Raw genomic sequence first — 19,306 nt, 5'->3', positions numbered from 1 at the left:
AGGTTTGGGGATTTTCTTTGTACACATGCAGTATGTATATATATCATTTAACATGAGCTTTTCTTAGCAAGTCATTGCAAGCATGTGTGGGAATCAGTGGTTTCATTGACTTAGGAGAGTCAGTAGTGACTTGGTCAGGTGGGATACCAAATTTGCACTGTTTTCTTATTTAATTTTAATGAAAATAAGAGCCAGCTTTGCTTCTTCGAAGTCTTCTGGAAACGAAATGTTGTGCTGGACTCAGTGCCTCCTACAGGTCCTCATGCTGAGGACCTCTTTGCAGAACCATGGTCTGCACCCTGGTGAGATGCCTGGTGTAACTCTCTCTGGACTCAGCACCTGCTTCACGCTCCTCTGGCTGAATAATTGCGCCTTACTTACAACGATGGTGTTATTGCCAAATTAAGGCTACACACAGTGTAGCTAGAAGTCAATTACCATTAAAGTCTCATCAGGCTGTAGAGCAAAAGGCAGCAGCCAGTGTTAAAGGCTTAAGATCTCTCTGTCATTTTTGTGGGGAAGATTTGTTTACTTTTGTTGGTTTCTTTTTTATTTTATTTTATTTTTTTAATAAATGTAGGTGAATTTAACCCCCCTCCTCCCTTGTGGCAGAGGCAAAATGAGCTCAGAGTCCCCGAGGTAGTGGGTTACCAGAAATGCATGGGCTGGAGGCACGGAAGAGGGGAGCGCTGCTTGCTTGGTGCCACACAGTCCTGAGGTTTCTCCCCCATCCTCTTTTGACTCCCTGCAGTTTTATTTCTTGTATGCCAGCAAGAACATCTTTAAAAATAAAATCCCATTGATTTTTTCCCTGCGAAGATATTTTAAAGTGGTTTGAAACGGCAAAGATTAAAGGCACTGAGGTGCAACGTCAGCACGGGTCTATGAGCAGTGTCCACATCTATTTTGCTGAGTGAGACATCTGTGAAGGCAGACGGACGGGAGGCTTTTGGCAGGGATCACTGCAAGTTAAACCTGGGCTGCTCTCAAACTGGCAGTGTTTGCTAAAATATTCCTGGGGGGTGCCTGGAGCCCATCCAGAGAAGGGCAGAAGGTGAGGGATTTTGGTGGAAATGGGTGGAGACTACTTCTGCTCCTCATGGGCACCGTTCAGCTGGTTTTCTGCTTGGAAAGCACAGCAGGGAAACCCTGACGGACCCCTCAGGTATGAGCAGCACCTCAGAAGGCTGCAGGGACAAACACAGCCGCAATCACTGGACCAACCTCGACAAAACCACAGCCAGGCACTGCCCTGGCTGCAGCCCATGGCCAAGGGGAGCAAAGCCTCTTCCACTTTTATGCTCTGCACTGAACTGCTGAAGGACTTCTTCTAACCCCTCTGGCAGAGCTGACCTGACCACGCATGTCAACAAGTACACAATTGTACTTAGCACAGGATGTTTTCCTCAGATCTCTCTCTGCTTTTTTTTTTTTTTTTTTTTTTTTTTTTTTGTGTGTGTGTGTGTGTGTGTGTGTGGTTTTTTTTGGCTTTCAAGAAGTTAGGTCACCCTGTCCGGTTTCTAAATGAATAGATGACTTCCTTAGAACAGATAACTTCAAGACCAGGGTTTGAATGGTTCTTGCAGAAACACAAAACAATTGCACAATGTGGTTTATGCATTTGAAGTGGCTGAGGAATGCCTTTTCTATATGTATATAGATACTGGGGCATGAAAACTAATTGCCGTGTGTCAAAATGCAAGTGAGAGGCATTAACTCAAACTGTCCTCCTGGGGAATGCACTCTGGGCTGATGAGCTATGAGCCTTTAAAGCTATCTGACACTAATTCCTGCAGTCCGTCAGAACAGATAACGTCAGGTCTGCTGCTGCTTCCATCGAAGTCCAACATCTTGCCTTGGCTCCGAGCAGCGTTTTGCACCTAATGCCAAATGCTCGAGTCTGGGAAGAGCCACTCAGCCGAAAAGCTGCTTCCCTGCAGGGCAGCACAAAACGTAGAGAAGCACACTGGGATCCTCTGAAAGGCTTCTTGGAAAGGCTACTGGGACATTTGAAAGGCTACTTGGACAACTGAAAGGCTACTTGGACATTTGGAGGCTGGGGCTGCTGATGCGGTCCCTGCTCGATGGTTTCACCCTGCCCAGGAGGTGCACGTGTCCGCAGGCATTGTGCCCATGGTGGTGCCGACGAAACCCCAGGGAAGGTGAGCAGCCCCTCAGGGACGACACGGTCCCACAGCCACGTGTTTTCCCCCCACCACACCTTGCTCGTGGCCATCCTGCACCATGAGGATGTGCCCAGGGACCTTCACGTCCCAGGGGTCGCCTCCGGGCTCATTTGCGGACACAGCTGCCGATCCAACACACCTCCTCGGGGGACAGCGTGCACGTGCCCACCTCCTGCAGCTATCGAGAACCTTCCTGAGGACACTCTCCCTCGGTAGGAGCCACACCATCCCAGCTACCAGCCCACCAGCTGGCTCCTTGCCCACCTGGCAATGACCTGCCATGTACCAGTCCTCAGGGAGTGCCTGCCCTTCAGTCGTGCAGCTGACCCTGGCTTCAGCCCTTGGTGTCTTCTGCTCTGTGCCTTAGTTTAAAAGCAAACCAGAGCTGTTCCTGCCCCGTGTTACAAGTCGTTCTGTGCAGTAGTGGAGCCTTACACCCAGTTACATGCCACTGGTTGTGATTAAACTGGAATGAGCTGATTCCTCCCAGACCCATTTCCTCCCCTCTGCAAGCGCAGCCCCGTGCATGGGATTTTATCACGTGCTAAGGCACAAAAACTATGCTTAAAATACCAGCAAAAGGCTCCCAAAGAAATGGAAGCAGCATGACAGGGACTTCCCTGTGACATCTGGGGAAGACCCTGTGTGTGGCTCTCAGAGACTTTACATGGAGGATTTGCTGTCAAACGGTGTGATCAACACTAAAAACACAATAGAAGCCTTCTAAGAAGATTTTTGCAGACCATTGAAAGGGAAGATGCTGGTGCTCGATCCCCAGTTCTACAATTTACACAAGCATTCATTTGGATTCTCCAAATTGTTTTCATGCAGCCAGTTTAGGGGAGAGGTTGGATGGGAGCGGGGCTTGGCCCTTAATGGAAGAGTTACCAAACAGCTGGCTTTGGGGTTGCTTCTGGGAGTGTAGATCTCTGGGGCTGCCCCTGCCTTTCTGTGGCTCTGTCCTGCTGACATGGTGCCTGCAGCTCAATTTCTGATGGTCTGCAGCTCCCCGACACTGCTGTGGCTGGGGCAGACGCTCAGTGCAGGAGGAGCTGTGGTTAGGGCCACTTCTGAGGATGGCTTTAAGCAGCAGGAGTGTCATCTCAGCTGAATTTCGTATAAATCGAAATAGCGGGGCTTCCTGAGCTCCTGAAATAATAAATCTAGAGAAATCAAAGTCCTGCTGCCCATCTGACCCATGTCAGATTATCCCACCAGTTCCCCATGGAGGGACCCAAGCCTCAAAGAAGTCCTTGAGAAAAGTAACTAGATGGCACAGAAGGATGGTGCGGAGAAAAGCTGAGAAAGCTGTAGGGTGTTATCAGGGTCCTCACTTGTCCAACCCTGATGGGCTTTTGCACCAAAAACCATGAGAGATCCCAGAGGAGGGGCTGCACAGCCCACCGGCATCACCACAGCTGCAAGGGAGCAAACTGGGAATCAGACACTGGCAATTACCAGCTCTGTTTATCATTCGCTAAAATCTTCTGCAGCCTGAAAGTGCCCCACGGTCAGGGTGGGTGCCCACAAAGACTCCCTGAGGAGCAAGAAGGAGACTTGGCTTTGCAGAGCTTTATTTGCACGACCTCCCACTTTGCTACCAAAGAAAAGTAAATCCCCATGGTGGAGAAACGGGAAGCACAGAAATTCTTGCTGATTATGCAAAAAGCCAAGTTTTTCTGGAGCTTTTTTTCTTTTCTTTTTTCTTTTTTTCCCCAGAACAATTTGACTTAAAATTGCTGCAAAAGTTGGAGAAATTGCAGGCCACGGTCCTCACATTCCTGCTTGATTTTTCCTTTTCAACCATTTCCGCCTTGATTTTGACTTTCTGAATGTTTTGGGCAGCATCTAGAGCAGTTACAATCGGGTATCCAGGTTTGTGTAAACCTCTTTATTTCAGCACACAGGAACAACGCGGAAATGTTAGACGTGAGCACCTCTCATGTCTTTGTAAGCAATCATGTTAAAATAGGCAGGCGTTTAAGAAAAGAGGTTGAAATGTTTAATTAAAGACCAAAGGAGCCCTTCTGCTATCGATTCCTCCATCTCAGGAAGCTCTGCTGGGCAGCCTGCAGGGATTTCCTTCTCTTGGCTTCATCCTGCTGGCTCATGCTGGGGGGGGGGTCATCTTCGTAGCTCTTCTATGGCTCCTGCTCCCTCCGAGGGGCCTGGGGCTTGCTTTGGCCCCTCCAGCAGCTCCCACTGGGTCCCTTAAGCTGCTGCAATCCCCTCAGGATGTTCATACCCTTGCACGGAGCCAGGACCTGCAGTACTGCATTTCTCTTGCTGAAAACGTAAGGAGAAGCCTAGAAAAATGCTCTGTGGATTGCAGGGAGGGAGCTCTGTGCATTCCAAATCTGGCTCTTTGTCCCCCTCGGAGCATGTCCCCAAGCCTGAACAGACCACGGGGACACACGTAGGTTTGGTCTGTGGGCTGCAGAAAGAGCAGGATCCTTCTTCCAGCTCTGAGTTTTGGTCTGGATGAGCGGAGCTGCAAGCAGCAGCAAAACACTGCTGTTTAAATGATGCTTTCAAGTGCTACAAGCCCACAAGCTACCTGAAAGCTGGTGTTTTCCCATTCTAAAGGCTGCCTTCATTCTCAGATGCTACCACGAATATATGTTTCTCTCTGTCAGTAAGAAGTCCCAATATCTCCAAATATGAACCTTGATTATATTGCAACTACTGTTTATGATGATTTGCACACTCCAGGACCAAAAGGCAGATAGAAATGCAAACACCACGCCGGTGTCAAACTCCAGGAGCTCTGAAAATCGCTGGCCAGGGGCACAGCCTGGTATGCTGCCCCTGCTCCTCAGGTTAGCTCCTGCAAGAGGATGTTTTGCATCCTGAGACCCCGGGCAGTATCAGGGCACCTCCTTGGCACATGTCCTCTGGATTGCTTGCCCCAGGGCCAGCTGCTGCTTTCCAAAAATGGGAAGCTGAGGATTGGGGACCATCCCCAGCAAGAGTTTTGGACGAAACCACCTTTTCTGTAGGCTTAGGTTGTTTGGAAGGATGGATGCAGGTTATTCTGCTTGCAATGATGTTGGCAGCAGAGAATGGCCCCCAGCCTGTTTTGTTTGCAAGTACAGACTTCGCCTTTGGGATGGAACCAAACCCAAGCCTGCAGCCGTGAGCTGGATTGGAGGAGACACAAGGGCTGGGCGTCACACCCCTCATTCCAGCCTGTGTTAGGCTGGTAATGAGTTCAGGAATCACAGCCTGTGTTCTGAGAGGTGTGAAGGGATGGGCTAGGGCAAGATGTTTGTTTTCTGGGAGCTGGTAAACAGAAAAAGGTTAATTTAATGCCGTTGTCTTCCTTCGTAAGAGCACTGCTGTCTGCAGCTTCTTGCTGCTTCTGCTGGGAGTGTGAAGACTCAGGCTCTGCTGGCAGGGGAGGATTTAGTTGCAAGCAGGCTTTGTCTGCAGGGTTTTCCCTGCTGAGATCTCCTGTGACAGGAGAAATGCATGTCAGCGTGCCTGTGCAGATGGCCCCTGGAAACTGGAACTGCTGCAGGCATTGATGCTCTGGCCCTGGAGCACAGCTGAGCTGATGCTCTGCAGCTGGTAGTGCTCGGGGAGATCTGTCCCTTACAAGGGTCACGCTGCGGTCCCTCCTTCCAGGCGTGAAGAGCATCTTTCCAGACCATACAATTTAGAGAGCCAGATGTCTTCATCAGATACAGAAATGTAAACAAGTGGCTATTGCTGCAGGACGCAACGCAATGCTGTGCATGCAGCTGAGTAGTAGGGACATGTGTCCCTCCAGCAGATCTGATGTCCACGAGCCCGTTCCTTCTCCTTCTGGGAGATCACCAGCTGTGCTGTGATCTGGTGGCTAACAGCAAATGGCCCCAGGGCCAGAAGCACTGGGGTCTGTGCCCAGTGCTGTCACCAAACCACTGCAAGTCCTGTGCAGGCCTCTTTTTTTTTTTTTTTTTTCCCTCTTTTCTGTGCTTTACTCTGCCCATCTTCAGATAATAAAATACCAGGTTCCCAGCCACTTTGCCCTCCTGGATTGAAGATGTGGGGCAGTGCTGGGGGCCTGCTGAGCAGGGAGCTGATGTCAGCAGTGCTGTGAAGATCCTGGATTCGGACACCCGCTGGGCTGTGTGCTGGAAACAAAGAATTTGGCCTCGACATTCTCAGCTGAGCTCATGAATGCAGAAAACAGTGCCTGGACATAGCCAGCAATTTGTAGGAGTTTTAGTGAAGCTGTCTCTGGAAAGGTTTTCCTTTGGCTGGGTGACATCTTCCGAGCCCCAGCACGGTGCGCCCCTTGGTGAGTCTGGAAGGGGAAGGTCGTGGTTTGCACCCTGCTTGCAGGATGATAACACATCGCTGAAGGTGGTGGTACCCATACCCTGCTGCTCTGGTTCCCAGGGAGCCAACAGGGCCGGACCATCCTCCTTTTCCCTTTTTGCACTGCAGATGTTCCCTTGGTTCACAGAGCAGTCCAAATTGGCAGAGGCCTCGCTTCAGCCCTGGATCGGATTGAGACACAGCAGAAGCCCAGGCCAGGCTGAGCAGCTCGTCTGGTGAAACTCCTGCCTGGTGGGAGCTGGCTGCACAGCCAGCAGAGCCAGAGCAATGCACAACAACTGGGAAAACGTTTGCCAAAAGCAGTACCCTGTGGCATAGCAGAGTGTCCAAGGCCAGGGCAGCAGGTCTGTAAGGATCAGGGACACTCAGGCTGTCCTGCAGGGGTATGAGCGATCCGTCTCCTTAGGGCATTGCGACGGTTTGGGTTGGTTAGGGTTGGTTAGCTTATTTTAACTCATTTGGAGGATGGGGAAGGATGCCTGTGGTGAGCCATGTGGCAGCGGGGAAGGAGAATGCTTGTCATCTCCCTTCCCTTGCTCAGAACTTTGCAGAGATGTGGATGAAGGGCAAGGGGTCTCCATACCTCCTGGGCCAGCTCATTCAGTGCTTGAGAAATGCTTCTGTGCGAGGAGCAGGATGATGGATGCTGCCCTCAGCCTGTGTGGCTCGAGCCACACGTTAACTTAAGCATGCAAAAATATGTCCCTAACAATGGAGGAGATGAGGTCAGTTTTTTTTTTTCTTTTTTTTTTTCTTTTTTTTTTTTTTTCTGGGAGCTGACAGTCTTTGATAAGTTTTCCTTCTGGAAGTGAAGAACTCTCACATTTTCCAGTACAAGATAACATCTTTGCTTCCAGATCTTTGCAAGAGCTAAAGTAAAAAAAAAAAAAAAAAAAGAAAAAAAAGAAAAAAAAGGAAACAGAAATCTGAATTTTCCTCCCTGACCTTCTCCTGACTTTCTCTAGAGATGCTGTTTGTTGCTGTGTTTGGAAGGGCTTGTTCCTGTCCCAGCAGATCTGCCAGTACAGGGCGGCTGCCGATGTCGGGCTGGACGAGAGCGGGGAGGTTGTGCAACCTTCCACTGCTGCTGCTGGATCTCAGATCGAGGCCAACGCAAACTAGCAGCAGCCTAAGTGAAATGATTTGTTTATCCAAAGCCGTTTTCTGCTGAAGAAATTACACTCTCCTTACAAGCACTAACCCTGTTGTCACTTTTGGCAGAAAGCTACTTAATGATGTGACCTAATTTCAGATGACCACCACTGGCAGGAGCGCGGCTAGTATTTAAAAAGTTTGTATTCCATAACCATGCTTTTGTGTAAGGGATCATAGAATCACAGAATCATTAGGGTTGGAAAAGCCCCCCAGGATCACCTGGTCCAACCACCCCCCTACCACCACTGTCACCCACCAAACCATGTCCCCAAGCACCATGTCCAACCTTGCCTTGAACACCCCCAGGGACGGGGACTCCACCACCTCCCTGGGCAACCCGTCCCAACGCCTGACCGCTCTTGCTGAGAAGAAATGTCTCCTCATTTCCAGCCTGACCCTCCCCTGGCACAACTCGAGGCCGTTCCCTCTGGTCCTATCAGTGGTTACCTGTGAGAAGAGGCCGACCCCCAGCTCCCCACCCCTTCCTTTCAGGCAGTTGCAGAGAGCAATAAGGTCTGCCCTGAGCCTCCTCTTCCCCAGCCCAAACCCCCCCAGGTCCCTCAGCCGCTCCTCACAGGACTTGTGTCCCAGGCCCTTCCCCAGCTTCGGAGCCCTTCTCTGGACGCGCTCCAGGGCCTCGATGTCCTTCTGGTAGTGAGGGGCCCAAAGCTGAACCCAGCACTCGAGGTGCGGCCTCACCAGAGCAGAGCCCAGGTGGACGAGCACCTCCCTGGCCCTGCTGGCTGCACTGCTCCTGACACAGGCCAGGATGCTGTTGGCCTTCTTGAATGGAAACGTATTTGTGACGGTGTTGCAGCTTGCAGTAATCATGCTGGGTGCTCTCTTTTTGTCTTGGCAGTTCTTTGTTTTCTGCCATGGGCTCCTGCAGCTCTCCCAGCTCCTGGTCTCCGGCTACCTGAAGAGCTCCATCTCCACCATCGAGAGACGATACGGCCTCTCCAGCCAGACATCAGGGCTGCTCGCTTCCTTCAACGAGGTGAAAACCAGCTTGTTTCCCCTGTCCACCCAGCAGATGCTCTCCCTGCCCTCCTGTCATTCCCTCACCCAGCATTTCTGAGGTCTGTGTCCCTCAAACCAGAAATGTTCTGAGCATTTCTGGCTTGTGTCCCGCTGCAGGTTGGGAACACGCTGCTGATCGTCTTCATCAGTTACTTCGGGAGCCGAGTGCACAGGCCTCGCTTCATCGGCTGCGGCGCCATCCTGGTCTCCTTGGCCGGGTTCCTCATGTCGCTCCCTCACTTCATCACAGGGCCCTACGAGTACGACCAGTCCGTTGCCAGTAGGTACTCTAGGAACTTATTTTATGCCTTTTGGGACAGATAATGGAAATGATCTTCTCATGAGGTGTCAGGAGCTGCCAGCTGCAGGTTTAATGTCAACAAGTTTTAATTTTCCAAGAATTAAACAGGCCTCTGGTTCCCCTTGTCTTTTGCACCTTCATGCTGCAGGCAAGCTCCGGGTAGCAGGACGGTTTTCCCAAGACTTCGGGGCTTTCATCTCGCACAAGCTGTGCCAAGCCGACCTCACTCATGTCAGCTTCTTCCTTATTTTCATTTCCATGACCTCAGTAAGGTGTGGTGAACGTTACCACCCAAAGCCTTTTACAGGAAGGAATCAGAAGAGGTGTGCAAGGAGCCCAACTTGACCCAGCGGGGCAGCAGAGGGGTGAAGGGCCACTGTCTTCAGCAGGGAGCAGCAATCCCGCAGCCACCCCCTCCTGCTTTGGGGCATCTCCCCTGGCTGCCCTGTGCACCTGAGATCTCCTTGAGCTTTCAAGTTTTAGACCCCCTCCAAAAATCAACTTCTCATGGGAGACACACAGGTAGATGTTGCTCATGGAGAACAGGGGGAGGGTAGATTTGGGATGTTATTCCTGAAAGGTGAAGAGATAAGAAGGAAAGAAAGAAGGGAGGGAGGGAGGAAACATCTCTCATGTTACTCCCCAAATCCTGCCATGCAGCTCCAGCAAATCCTTTAGAAGCCTCCAATAAATGGCTTTTCTCTGGCTCATCAGAGAGAGAGCAGCTGCTTTGCTCAGCTATGGCCAACAAAGGAAGATTTAATAGGTGAATAATTCTCAGATGCCAATGGGGTCAGATGCTAACAACAGCTTAGAAACAATTAGCCACGTATTCTAGGAGTGGCTCGTGCAGGTGGCCCTGTGTCAAGCACTCAGAGTTACAAGTGATTTGGGGTATAACCATGGAAATCCTGCTATAAACACTTCCCCTCGGGTATTTAAGGGAGATAGGGATGCTACATGATTCCTAATCAGTGCTATCACTCAGGCAGTTTTGTAATCCATTTCTGGGTAAAATGAGTTCTCATTTCCTGAGCAGTGAGTCACAAAACCTCCAGTTTTCCTCACTTTATTGTGATATCCATCAGAGAACCTGGAAGCGATCTCAGCTCTGCTTTTTCAGTGGAGGTAGCTTTCCGTGGCACACACATCTGTCTCGCTGCGAACATCTGCAGAGTAACCTTTGCATTGGTGCCCTTTCATCATGACCCTACCCAGTTCCCTGTCCATAGGTGTCTATTTGGTTTGGGATTTCCTTTCACCGACGTTTCCCACCTGACATCTGTTGCGTGCACATCCATGTGCTTGCTGCTGTCTCCAGAAAACCTGCTCTCTCCTGACAGAGCCTCTTAAACCTGCTCCCCTTGTCCCTGCAGGCATGTTCAGCAACATCACCGACCTGTGCCAGCCTGAGGGGCCGGAGTCCCAGGGGAACCTCAGCGACATTGGCTGTGCCCCCCACACCGCCAGGGAGAACCACGAGGTTCTCCTCGTCATGTTCGTCGCCCAGGCACTGCTGGGCATCGGCGGCGTCCCCATCCAGCCCTTTGGGATCTCCTACATCGATGACTTCGCCAGCGAGCAGAACTCCCCCCTCTATTTGGGTAGGGCGGGGGACATTGGAGAAAGAGGGGAAACCAGAATTAGCCCTCTGTAGCAAGGCCAGATAGCACTTGTTTGCACTAATGAGAGCTTGCTCTAGCCCTTCTGCTCTATCCAGCACCGGGAAGGTTTCTCCAAATTAGTGGATTTGCTCCAAGCTTGGACAGACTGCAGACGCCAGTGCTGGGAAACGTGATTTAGGGGAGAGTTTGGGATTACTGGGATTTTTGGCCTGTGAGTGAAAGCCAGAGAGAGACACAACAACCGTGTCCAATGAAGAGGCTTCAACAAGGAGAAATGAAATAATCTCCTCCCTGTGTTCACAGAAGGCAGCTGTGGGCTTAAGATGCAGAAATTAAAACTTTGTTTAGGGATGGGGTAAATGGTAGGAAGCTAAAGCAGGAGGACCGACCATCTGGGAGGTGGGCAAGCATCCTTCAGCGTACGGGGAGCTGGAGAACAGCTTGGGCAGCCTGCGAGGGATGTTCCAGGGCGGCGGGATGGATGAGATGGCCCTTGCAGGTCCTTCGAGCTCTTTTCCAGCTGCTGTCTGTGACAGCCTTTTGAACTGGACGGACCAGCAAGGGTGGCTCAAAAGCATGTCATTACCGTTAAGAAAGTGGAAGTACCACATCAAATTTTGCTCCAGTACGCGCTGGAGACCTTTTCAGCATATTTAAACAGATCATCTGTCAGATAGGAGTGGAATCCTCAACGTGTTTGATATCTTCATCAGTAATTCACATAGGAGAGTTTGCTGATAACTTTTATCTCCATTACCCTGTAATGAAGAGTCAGTAAACTGTGATACTGAAGAAAGTGATTCAGACAGCATGATGAGTTCCTTGAGCAACTTTGTGTTTCCCAGATTTATTATGTCAAGGGACACATCTTGTTTCTGGATGTATTTCAGCTTTTCTAAGAGGCTGGAGAAAAGTAGCAGTAAAAATCTGAGTTTTGCAAAACCTTTCCTGCAAAGGGAGCCCGGGAAGCACGGGGTTGTTATTGCCATAGATAGGATAGATCCCCATAGGAGACAGACCAGAAAGCTGCTGGGGAAATAGCCCACACTGGAGGCAGGTGTTGTGGGCCCTGGTCCTGCCTTGAGCCACCTCGTGTCTCTTGTGGTCCCTTCATGTGTGGCTGAGCCCCTCTCTGCTCTGATCTCTACAGGCATCTTGTTCTCCGTGACTGTCATCGGGCCGGGGGTGGCCTTCATGCTGGGCTCTGCCATGCTGCGTTTTTACGTCGACATCGACAAAGTTACTGAAGGTGAGTGAAGGCACCCCTGGAGAGCTGTTCATCACCCTCCGTGCTGCGTCCCAGTGACTGAGCCAACAGCAGTCCAGCCCCTTGCTGGGCAGCCTGACCCTCAGGAGCTGAGGGCAACCCATAGGGCATATTCTGGCTCTCTTTGCTTGTTGTCTCGCCTGGCAAATCGCTTCCAGCACCCAGGGATGCTCTGGAACAGGTCTCATCAAATCTGGGGTGGATGCCCCAGATGCCCCAGATGTGTGTGTCCTTCCCATCCAACCTGGGTTGCTGGAATCCTGTATTTAATCATTGCTTTCTCCTCCTTCAGACCTGAGGGTCATAGAATCATAGAATATCCCGAGTTGGAAGGGACCCAAAAGGGTCTCTCAGCCCTGGGTTGCTGCCAGGTCTGGTTAGGGGGATGGTCATTTTCACTGTGCTTTTAGAGCAGACCTCATTTTCACTCTCCTACAATTTTTATGCCATATGCCAGAAAGAACAGTGGGAGCATCTTGCCTCCAACCAGCACTGGGGAGGAGGGGGGATGTGGAGGACAAGCAAAAACCAGAGAGAAACATGAAAGAGAAAGATGAAGGGGAGAAATAAGAGGCAAGGAGTGGAGAATGGGTACCAGGACTCAGATGGGAATAAGCAGAGGGAAAGGTAGGATGGGAGGAAGGTGATAATAAGTAAAAGAGAAAAGCCAGGTAGTTCAGGAAAGGAGCATGAAAGGGATTTCCTTTACAAGCTTTATCTCTCCCTGAACCATGTTACCAAGACATTTTGTAGTCATCTCCTTTTTTGGCTGCTGTTGAAAGCTGGTCTGGAGCACAAGTGGATCTTTCCCAGCTATTATCAGAGCAGACACACATTATACAGCATATCCTCACGTGAGGAAGAGAACAACTGACAGGCTCCTTTGGGTGGTGACCAGAGCACCAGCGCAGGGGGTGGATGAACAGTGGGTGCTGGTGCTGCAGGTGCAGCTTTGGCTCCTTCTTGGAGCCTCAAGCTCATTCCTGCTCATGGATTTCACCAGAGGTTTCTTCACCTGGACTTTGTCACTGTATATTTTTATGATTTTATATTTTTATGATGTTTACAAAGTAAGAACATGGTTTACAATGCCTCCTCCTATCAGAAAACCTCCAAGCTTATTACTGCAGTAATACATCCTCCTCACTGGCTGGTCAACCTCAGAGAGGTCTCTGGAGTCCAGACAAGTGAAGACTCCTGGCCATGAACCCCAGATGCACTAAGGAAATCTGTGCTAGGGAAAGCAAACTTACTATAAGGCATGATCTTTCACTTATCCCTTGCCACCCTTACAAAGTTGCCTGGGACTGTGCCATGCTTTTCACTGCAAGCTCACCACCACAGCTGTATGCTGTATCTCTGCAGAGATGAAGGATGAGCTCTCCCCAGGCCACATGCAGCAGCAGGGAGTGGGATTCCTTCTCCTGTTGAGCTGACAGCAGGAAACCAGGATGGACTTCATCTAGATCCTCTAGAATCATATATATCAGCCTCTGAAGGGTGAGGAAGTGGGAAGCTCTACTTGTCCCAGTTACTCCCATCCAAAGGGCTGTGAGGTTTTAGACATGCTGGTGACACTGAAAAATGAACTGAGATTTAGCAGCATGCCATGACCCAGGTGCAAATGCTGCTCAGGCCCCAAAACTGATGATCCTCAGGTTGGGAGCCACTGCTATGGAGCACACGGATGTCCTGGGTGTCTGGGGCCACGCAGCACCATCCCTTTGGGGTCCCTCTGGTCATCCTTGACTAAAAGCTGTTCTATCCATTTGCGTTGCAGATGAGGTCCAGCTCACGAACAGGGACCCGCGGTGGGTCGGCGCCTGGTGGCTTGGCTTCCTGGTGGCAGCCAGTCTTGTGGCCGTGTCTGCAGTGCCCTACTTCTTCTTCCCACGGGAAATGCCAAAAGAGGTAGGAGAGGTGTTGCGGGTTGCCCTTGTGGCATTGCACTCAAATACAGTGTTCCTTAAAGTCAGCTGTGAGCTGTGCTTTGGTCTCATCTCTGGGATGTGATAATTGCATGGTGGCACACCAAAATAGCACAGAAGTGTAGGAATGTTCAGCACCAGGCAAACCCAATGCAGATGGGCGTCCTGCCTTCTCCTGGCCCACATGGAGATGGGACTCCCCACTTCCCTGGGGAAGCAGTGGTCCTGCTCCTTCTGCCTTGTCTCGTTTGGGAGCTGGTGGCAGCTGTTGCACTGCTGGCCCTTGTTTCCCTTCAGGAGGATCACATGTGCCTGAGGAGGATATCAGTCCCATTTCATAGGAAATATGAATAGTGCATCACCAGCCTTCCATTAGAAGTGGGTTGTGCCAGGGGGTGTTTGAAATACTGAGGCTGGTGGATAGTTTGTTTCATTTCCACCGCAAAAAACAAAACAAAACAAACCACAACCCTTTTCAACACTCACTTGTCCATGGGGCTCCACCATCCAGCTTTGCCCATCACCTCTGTGTTTTCTACCAGGGTCTTGATCTCTTTGGAGTCCTGCTGAGTGTGTTAGGGCTTGTGCCAGCACGCGAAATGGCTCGTGAGCTTCCCAAGCGCTTTGCTGGCTGCGGGTCCTGGCTTTCTGGCAAATGGCACGTTGTGGAGAATAATTCAAAACAAATTGTTGTTCTAGAGAAGAAGCCTTCCCTTTGCGGGGAGGCTTTGAATGCTGTTGGTTATTGGAGTTCCTTGGATGCGCTTAGCTGGTGCAACTGTGTTCCTCTCGATGTCTTGGCCATGCTCCAGCCTGTCTAATTGCCTTTCACATATCTTTTATTTTGGAACACTGTCAAACTTTCTTGTCTAAACAAGTACATGCACTGCCTGGTGCACAATAATTCCTCATTTCTCTGAAATTTCTGCAGTGATGAGCGATTCTTATAAAGATTTAAGGTTCACCTACTTTGTACAATGCAACCTGTTGTACCGTTTGCACTTCTGGGGAATACAGTGATCCACCCCTGCGTTTTACACGCGGTCAGGTTCCTCTAACAGCTGCAGTCCTGTGAGGTAACGGGGTGGAAAATCATCCTTTGCAGGATGAGGGTGACACTGAATGCAATGGGCCTGATTTATCCTTGTGAATCTTGGTTCACTTTAAAATCATTACGGATGATCTATATTAGCAGAACCTGCTCGGTGTGCAATAGGGGTGCACTCCTTATTGGCAGAAAGGTTCTTTATTAGGGCTGCTGAGAATATTAATTTCATGGATGGCTCTTGAGGGAAAATAACGTGCTTCATACTAAACCAACTGTACTTTTACAAGTGCTGCACTCTGATCAGTGTGATCAGTTTTTCGGAGTTTTCCAGAGGTTGGCTGGATAGTGATATAAAAAACAAACAAACAAACAAACAACAAACAAAAACAACAACAAAACCAGCAGGACATCCACTCACTCTACTGGCTGCTAACTGTAAGGGATGCTCCCACGTGGCTGAGCATCCATTTATCTCTTTGCAGCCCAGGTTTTACTTGAATTTCTCCTCATTTTACCATTTCCCCCAGAAAGCCTTTGAAAACTGCTTAGAGTTTAAAAAGATATATAAAGAAATACTCTAAGTGATGGCAAAGTTCTGCCTCCCTCTTGCAGGGTGGGAGATGCCAGGGCCTGGTGAACCCAGCAGCTGGGCTCGTGCCCATCCCATCAGGGTCTCAGCATTGCCAGCAGCAGCAAAGGGTTCTGCTTTAAAAAAATGCTTTTTTAGAAACTTTCCCAGAAGCTGTTGTGGGTAAAACCTCTATCTGCTGTGGAAGCGTTCAGAGCTCTGTAGGAATTCTGCGTTTGCATGGGAGATTTTCTGGAGTTATTGCAGAAAAAAATAATAATATTGTTTTCACTTGCTTGCCCCTGCAATAAATCAGCGTTCAGCTAAAGGTAAAACACGATCACTTTTTTGTCGCAAAAGGCAGCCACCTTTCCTCTCCAGTGAGCTGGAGGCAGCAGCATTTCTAAGGCCACCCAATTACTACACTCATCATTGAGCTCATTAGAGAAACACTTCCCCTACAACAGAGCATCAGCCGGGGATGCACTGCAGAAAGGATAGGCAGAGATGGGAAGAAATTTGTCACGGGAAGGAAACGTGTGTCTCCAGGCAAAGCTTGATGCTAATAAAGCATTGACCCCAGGTTTGCCTTTGTCTGCCCCAACTGGAACAGCTTTGCCAGTTGTGTGGGACTTGCAAGCATTTGAAGGCATCAGCTTGGACTTTTCCCCATGTTTGCAAAGCCCCGGCACAATATCTCACCCACAGCCAATGCATCCAGGCACGGCAGCCGTGATAAAACATGGGAAAAGCACAGCTCTGCTCTGCCAAAGGTGAAGCCCAGGGGTTTCTGCACCATGTGCTGTGGGCTTCATTTTTCAGAGGCCAGAAGGGAACCTCAAACCCCCGGCCAGGCTGTCCTTGCACCGCTTGCTGCCTGCAGACTGTGCACGTCGCTGTAGATGATGAAACTGCCTGGGAGCAAGCTGCTGGTACCTTTCCCCATGGCAGAGCCCACCAAGCAAGATCACCGTAGCAAAGGCTGGCCCGTGGCTCTGTCCTTCTCGCTGCTGAAAGTGCTAATTCTCTTCTCTGATTCCCATCCCACCTTCGTTTTCCTTTCTCTCTCCTGGCTCACTCGTATCTCAGCTCAGCTCTTGGTGGTCTCTCCAAACCAAGGTCTCTGTCCTCCTCAGTGGGCATCATCCAGCAAACTGGATAACTGTCTTTTTGGAGATTTATTTGTCTCTTCCCATCAGCCAAGATCTATATTATTTATTCTACAACCACATTTCAGCTTTGGCTTTACTTTACAGCTTCTTTCTTTGAAGTTCCTGCAATGACTTTTGCACTTCACATGAACACGTTTTGCACTTAATGTGAACAGAGTTCAGTCTTTTGATCTTTTCTCTCATAAATCAACCGCTCCATACCCCTCTCTTGATCTTTTCTCATAAATCAATCACTCCAGACCCCTCTTTTGACCTTTTCTCACAAATTAATCACTCCAGACTCCAAACATTTTTGTTCCTCTGCTTTGAAACTCGTCAGCAAGTTTCTAACACCAAAATATCCTGAATAACACGACTTGAGGACAATCACAGCAAAGCTATAAAGTTGTCAGGATCTCGGGTGGAGGACGAGAGGAACAGGCTTTTATTGGACAAACTGCTTCCAGTCAAAACCAGTTTTTTCCTAATAATTCCAGTTTAATGCCGTCTCCATGATCCTGAACCGTTTCTCAGGGTTTTGTCCTGGACTGTGGGGAACTACAGCCTTTGAGTATTTTCCTGCGCAGCCAGTTTGCTCAGTGCTCTATCATCTATACCTGGGTTCGATGAGGGAAAAGTGCCATATGGAGCACCCTGAACAAAAGCAGAGGCATTACCCTTGTTCAGTACATCTGGCGTGCAAGACCTGTCTTGCACACTCCGTTATCTGCCTGTTTGGGTTTCGTTTTGTGGCTCCAAAGCCATCATGCAAAGCCAACCATCTCCCAGGCACCGTGAGAAGGGGGTGGCTGGCGCTGCCTCGCCGCCCTGACAAAGCCTCCCCTGCAATGCCAGCACACATTAAATGCAAACGGAGGCTTTGTGAGACAGCTCAGGTGGTTTTATGGGAAGCAGGTCGACACGTCCCTGTTGTGTCCAAGCCCTGGCAATTCTGATTTACTGTCACTCAGTCCCCATCAGATAATGGTCCATTACACCAGTGCTCACCCCCAGACCTCCGAGAACACAGTTCCAGAAACTTGCATCCTTGTGTGTTCCATGGCTGCACCATACGTTTCTGTGGAGATGGACCCGAGCTATTTGTTGTTGTCCTCATTTCCAGACGTGCAGCTGAAATTCCTGTTTTTCAGCCCTAAAGTACATGGCTATGCTCTTTGCACAGAGTTAGGTTTGGTTTCTGTTATTGCAGCCCTCTAGTTGCCTAGGTTTTCCTGCTTGGTATACCAGCCCCTTCTGTATGCACAATTCCCATCTGCCTTCTCCTCTGAAGATGAAGTATGACAAGTCTTCTTACTGTGCTAAGGGGATTGCTGAAAATAGCTGGGGATTCTGCACTGAACCACTAAGGAAGCCACTGGCACCTCACAGCAGCTCAGTACATCCCTCTGGGATGCTCTGTCCTCTTCTCCTATTTAGCAATGTTGTGTTTAGTCTCCAAGTTTTCACGTTTTCCAGTTTAACTCTTGTTTTCCCATATGGTGCTGCACAGAGAGACTAGACCTACTGGGTTCCCTTTGCTTATTTAAACACTGGTGCTGTTGAAGAGGGAGAGCAGGCTGCTGAGATCCATCCACCCTAACCCAAGGTTGCCCATCCAGATGGGGACACGGGGATGCAAACCAGAAGAGATGAATGGGTTCACATCTCTTTCGGGTTGGGTCCTTCTTCATCAAGGCTTCACATATGGTGCTTTGGCTTGGAGAAGTGCAAAGACAAGGCTAAAAGGAAGCACAAACATGAAAAGAACCATGCCTCTACGTCACAGGAAAGCCACCAAAGGGAACCTCACGGTACAGCTGAAGACCACTCAGTGTACATCCGTGCAAACTCCATCTAACTCAGCAAATCCAGTGCATTTATGTTTATGGGCTGCTCAGCTCCACAGACAGCTTCACTGTGCTCCGTGGTTTCTGCTCAGGACCCACCACTTGTGTTCTCCTGCTAGAGGTGGATGGAGGCACCGTCCTGCTGCCAGCAGGTCCATCGCCTGTAAGACAGGGTGGAGAGGATGGAAATGGCCAATGGATTAAATCCTTTGCAGAATGGAGAAGCAGATTTTGGGGGACATTTCATTGTGGGGCTGAAGGGATGTGAAATGTAGGAGTGCTCAGGGCATGCAGCAACACAATGGCTCTGTGGTGGCCCCCAAAGTGCATCTCCTGGGATTTTGACTCTGTCTCTAGGGCAGATGAGTCCCCTGTTGATCATCTCTCCAGGTTTTGCTTTTAATTACCCCCAGATAGTTTGAGGAGATGCTTGGGGACAGAAGGGAGCACCAAGATGGACCTTCAGCCACAATCTGGAGACCTCTGTGGCAGAGCAGAGGGTTAGGAAGTCACCCCCGTCTCCCATGGATAAACCCATCCATCTAGGCAGCACCTCATGCCATGGGGGATGGAGCTGGCAGATCCAGGACAGCAGCCTGCAGAGTGCATCAACTTGTTTCATCCCAAAAAGCACCTGCTGCATGGTGGCAGCAGCAGGGAGTGCATGGAGAAACCTTGAAAATGTGTCCTGGCTACAGATGTCCGCAGGCGCTTGGGATGACATTGCTTGGCGAGGTTTGGGAATGTCTGCCCTCAAGTCCTGAAGCAGAAGGTCCGTGATGAGGAGACGCTCCCACAGGTAGAACATAGCCAGCACCGCCCTGAAGATGCCCCATGGGCACTGGTGCTGCTCTGGGCCTTGCCAGGGGATTGTACAGGTGAGC

At 50.0% G+C, this 19,306-nt stretch overlaps 1 protein-coding gene across 2 annotated transcripts in view; it reads left to right on the top strand.

Annotated features, from left to right (window-relative positions):
• Positions 1 to 19,306, top strand: part of SLCO2B1 (solute carrier organic anion transporter family member 2B1) — a 55,222-nt gene that overhangs the window by 13,234 nt on the left and 22,682 nt on the right. For both annotated transcript variants that reach the window (XM_040530796.1, XM_040530877.1), the window contains exons 3-7: positions 8,527 to 8,664; positions 8,805 to 8,967; positions 10,365 to 10,592; positions 11,764 to 11,862; positions 13,661 to 13,791. In XM_040530796.1, coding sequence (XP_040386730.1) covers positions 8,527 to 8,664; positions 8,805 to 8,967; positions 10,365 to 10,592; positions 11,764 to 11,862; positions 13,661 to 13,791 — 759 coding nt within the window. The remainder of the gene's footprint in view (positions 1 to 8,526; positions 8,665 to 8,804; positions 8,968 to 10,364; positions 10,593 to 11,763; positions 11,863 to 13,660; positions 13,792 to 19,306) is intronic.

The sequence above is a fragment of the Cygnus olor genome, chromosome 1, assembly GCF_009769625.2.
Source record: "Cygnus olor isolate bCygOlo1 chromosome 1, bCygOlo1.pri.v2, whole genome shotgun sequence".
Taxonomy (NCBI): domain Eukaryota; kingdom Metazoa; phylum Chordata; class Aves; order Anseriformes; family Anatidae; genus Cygnus; species Cygnus olor.
The sequence above is the reverse complement of the archived record's forward strand: the minus strand, read 5'-3'. Positions and strand labels throughout refer to the sequence as shown.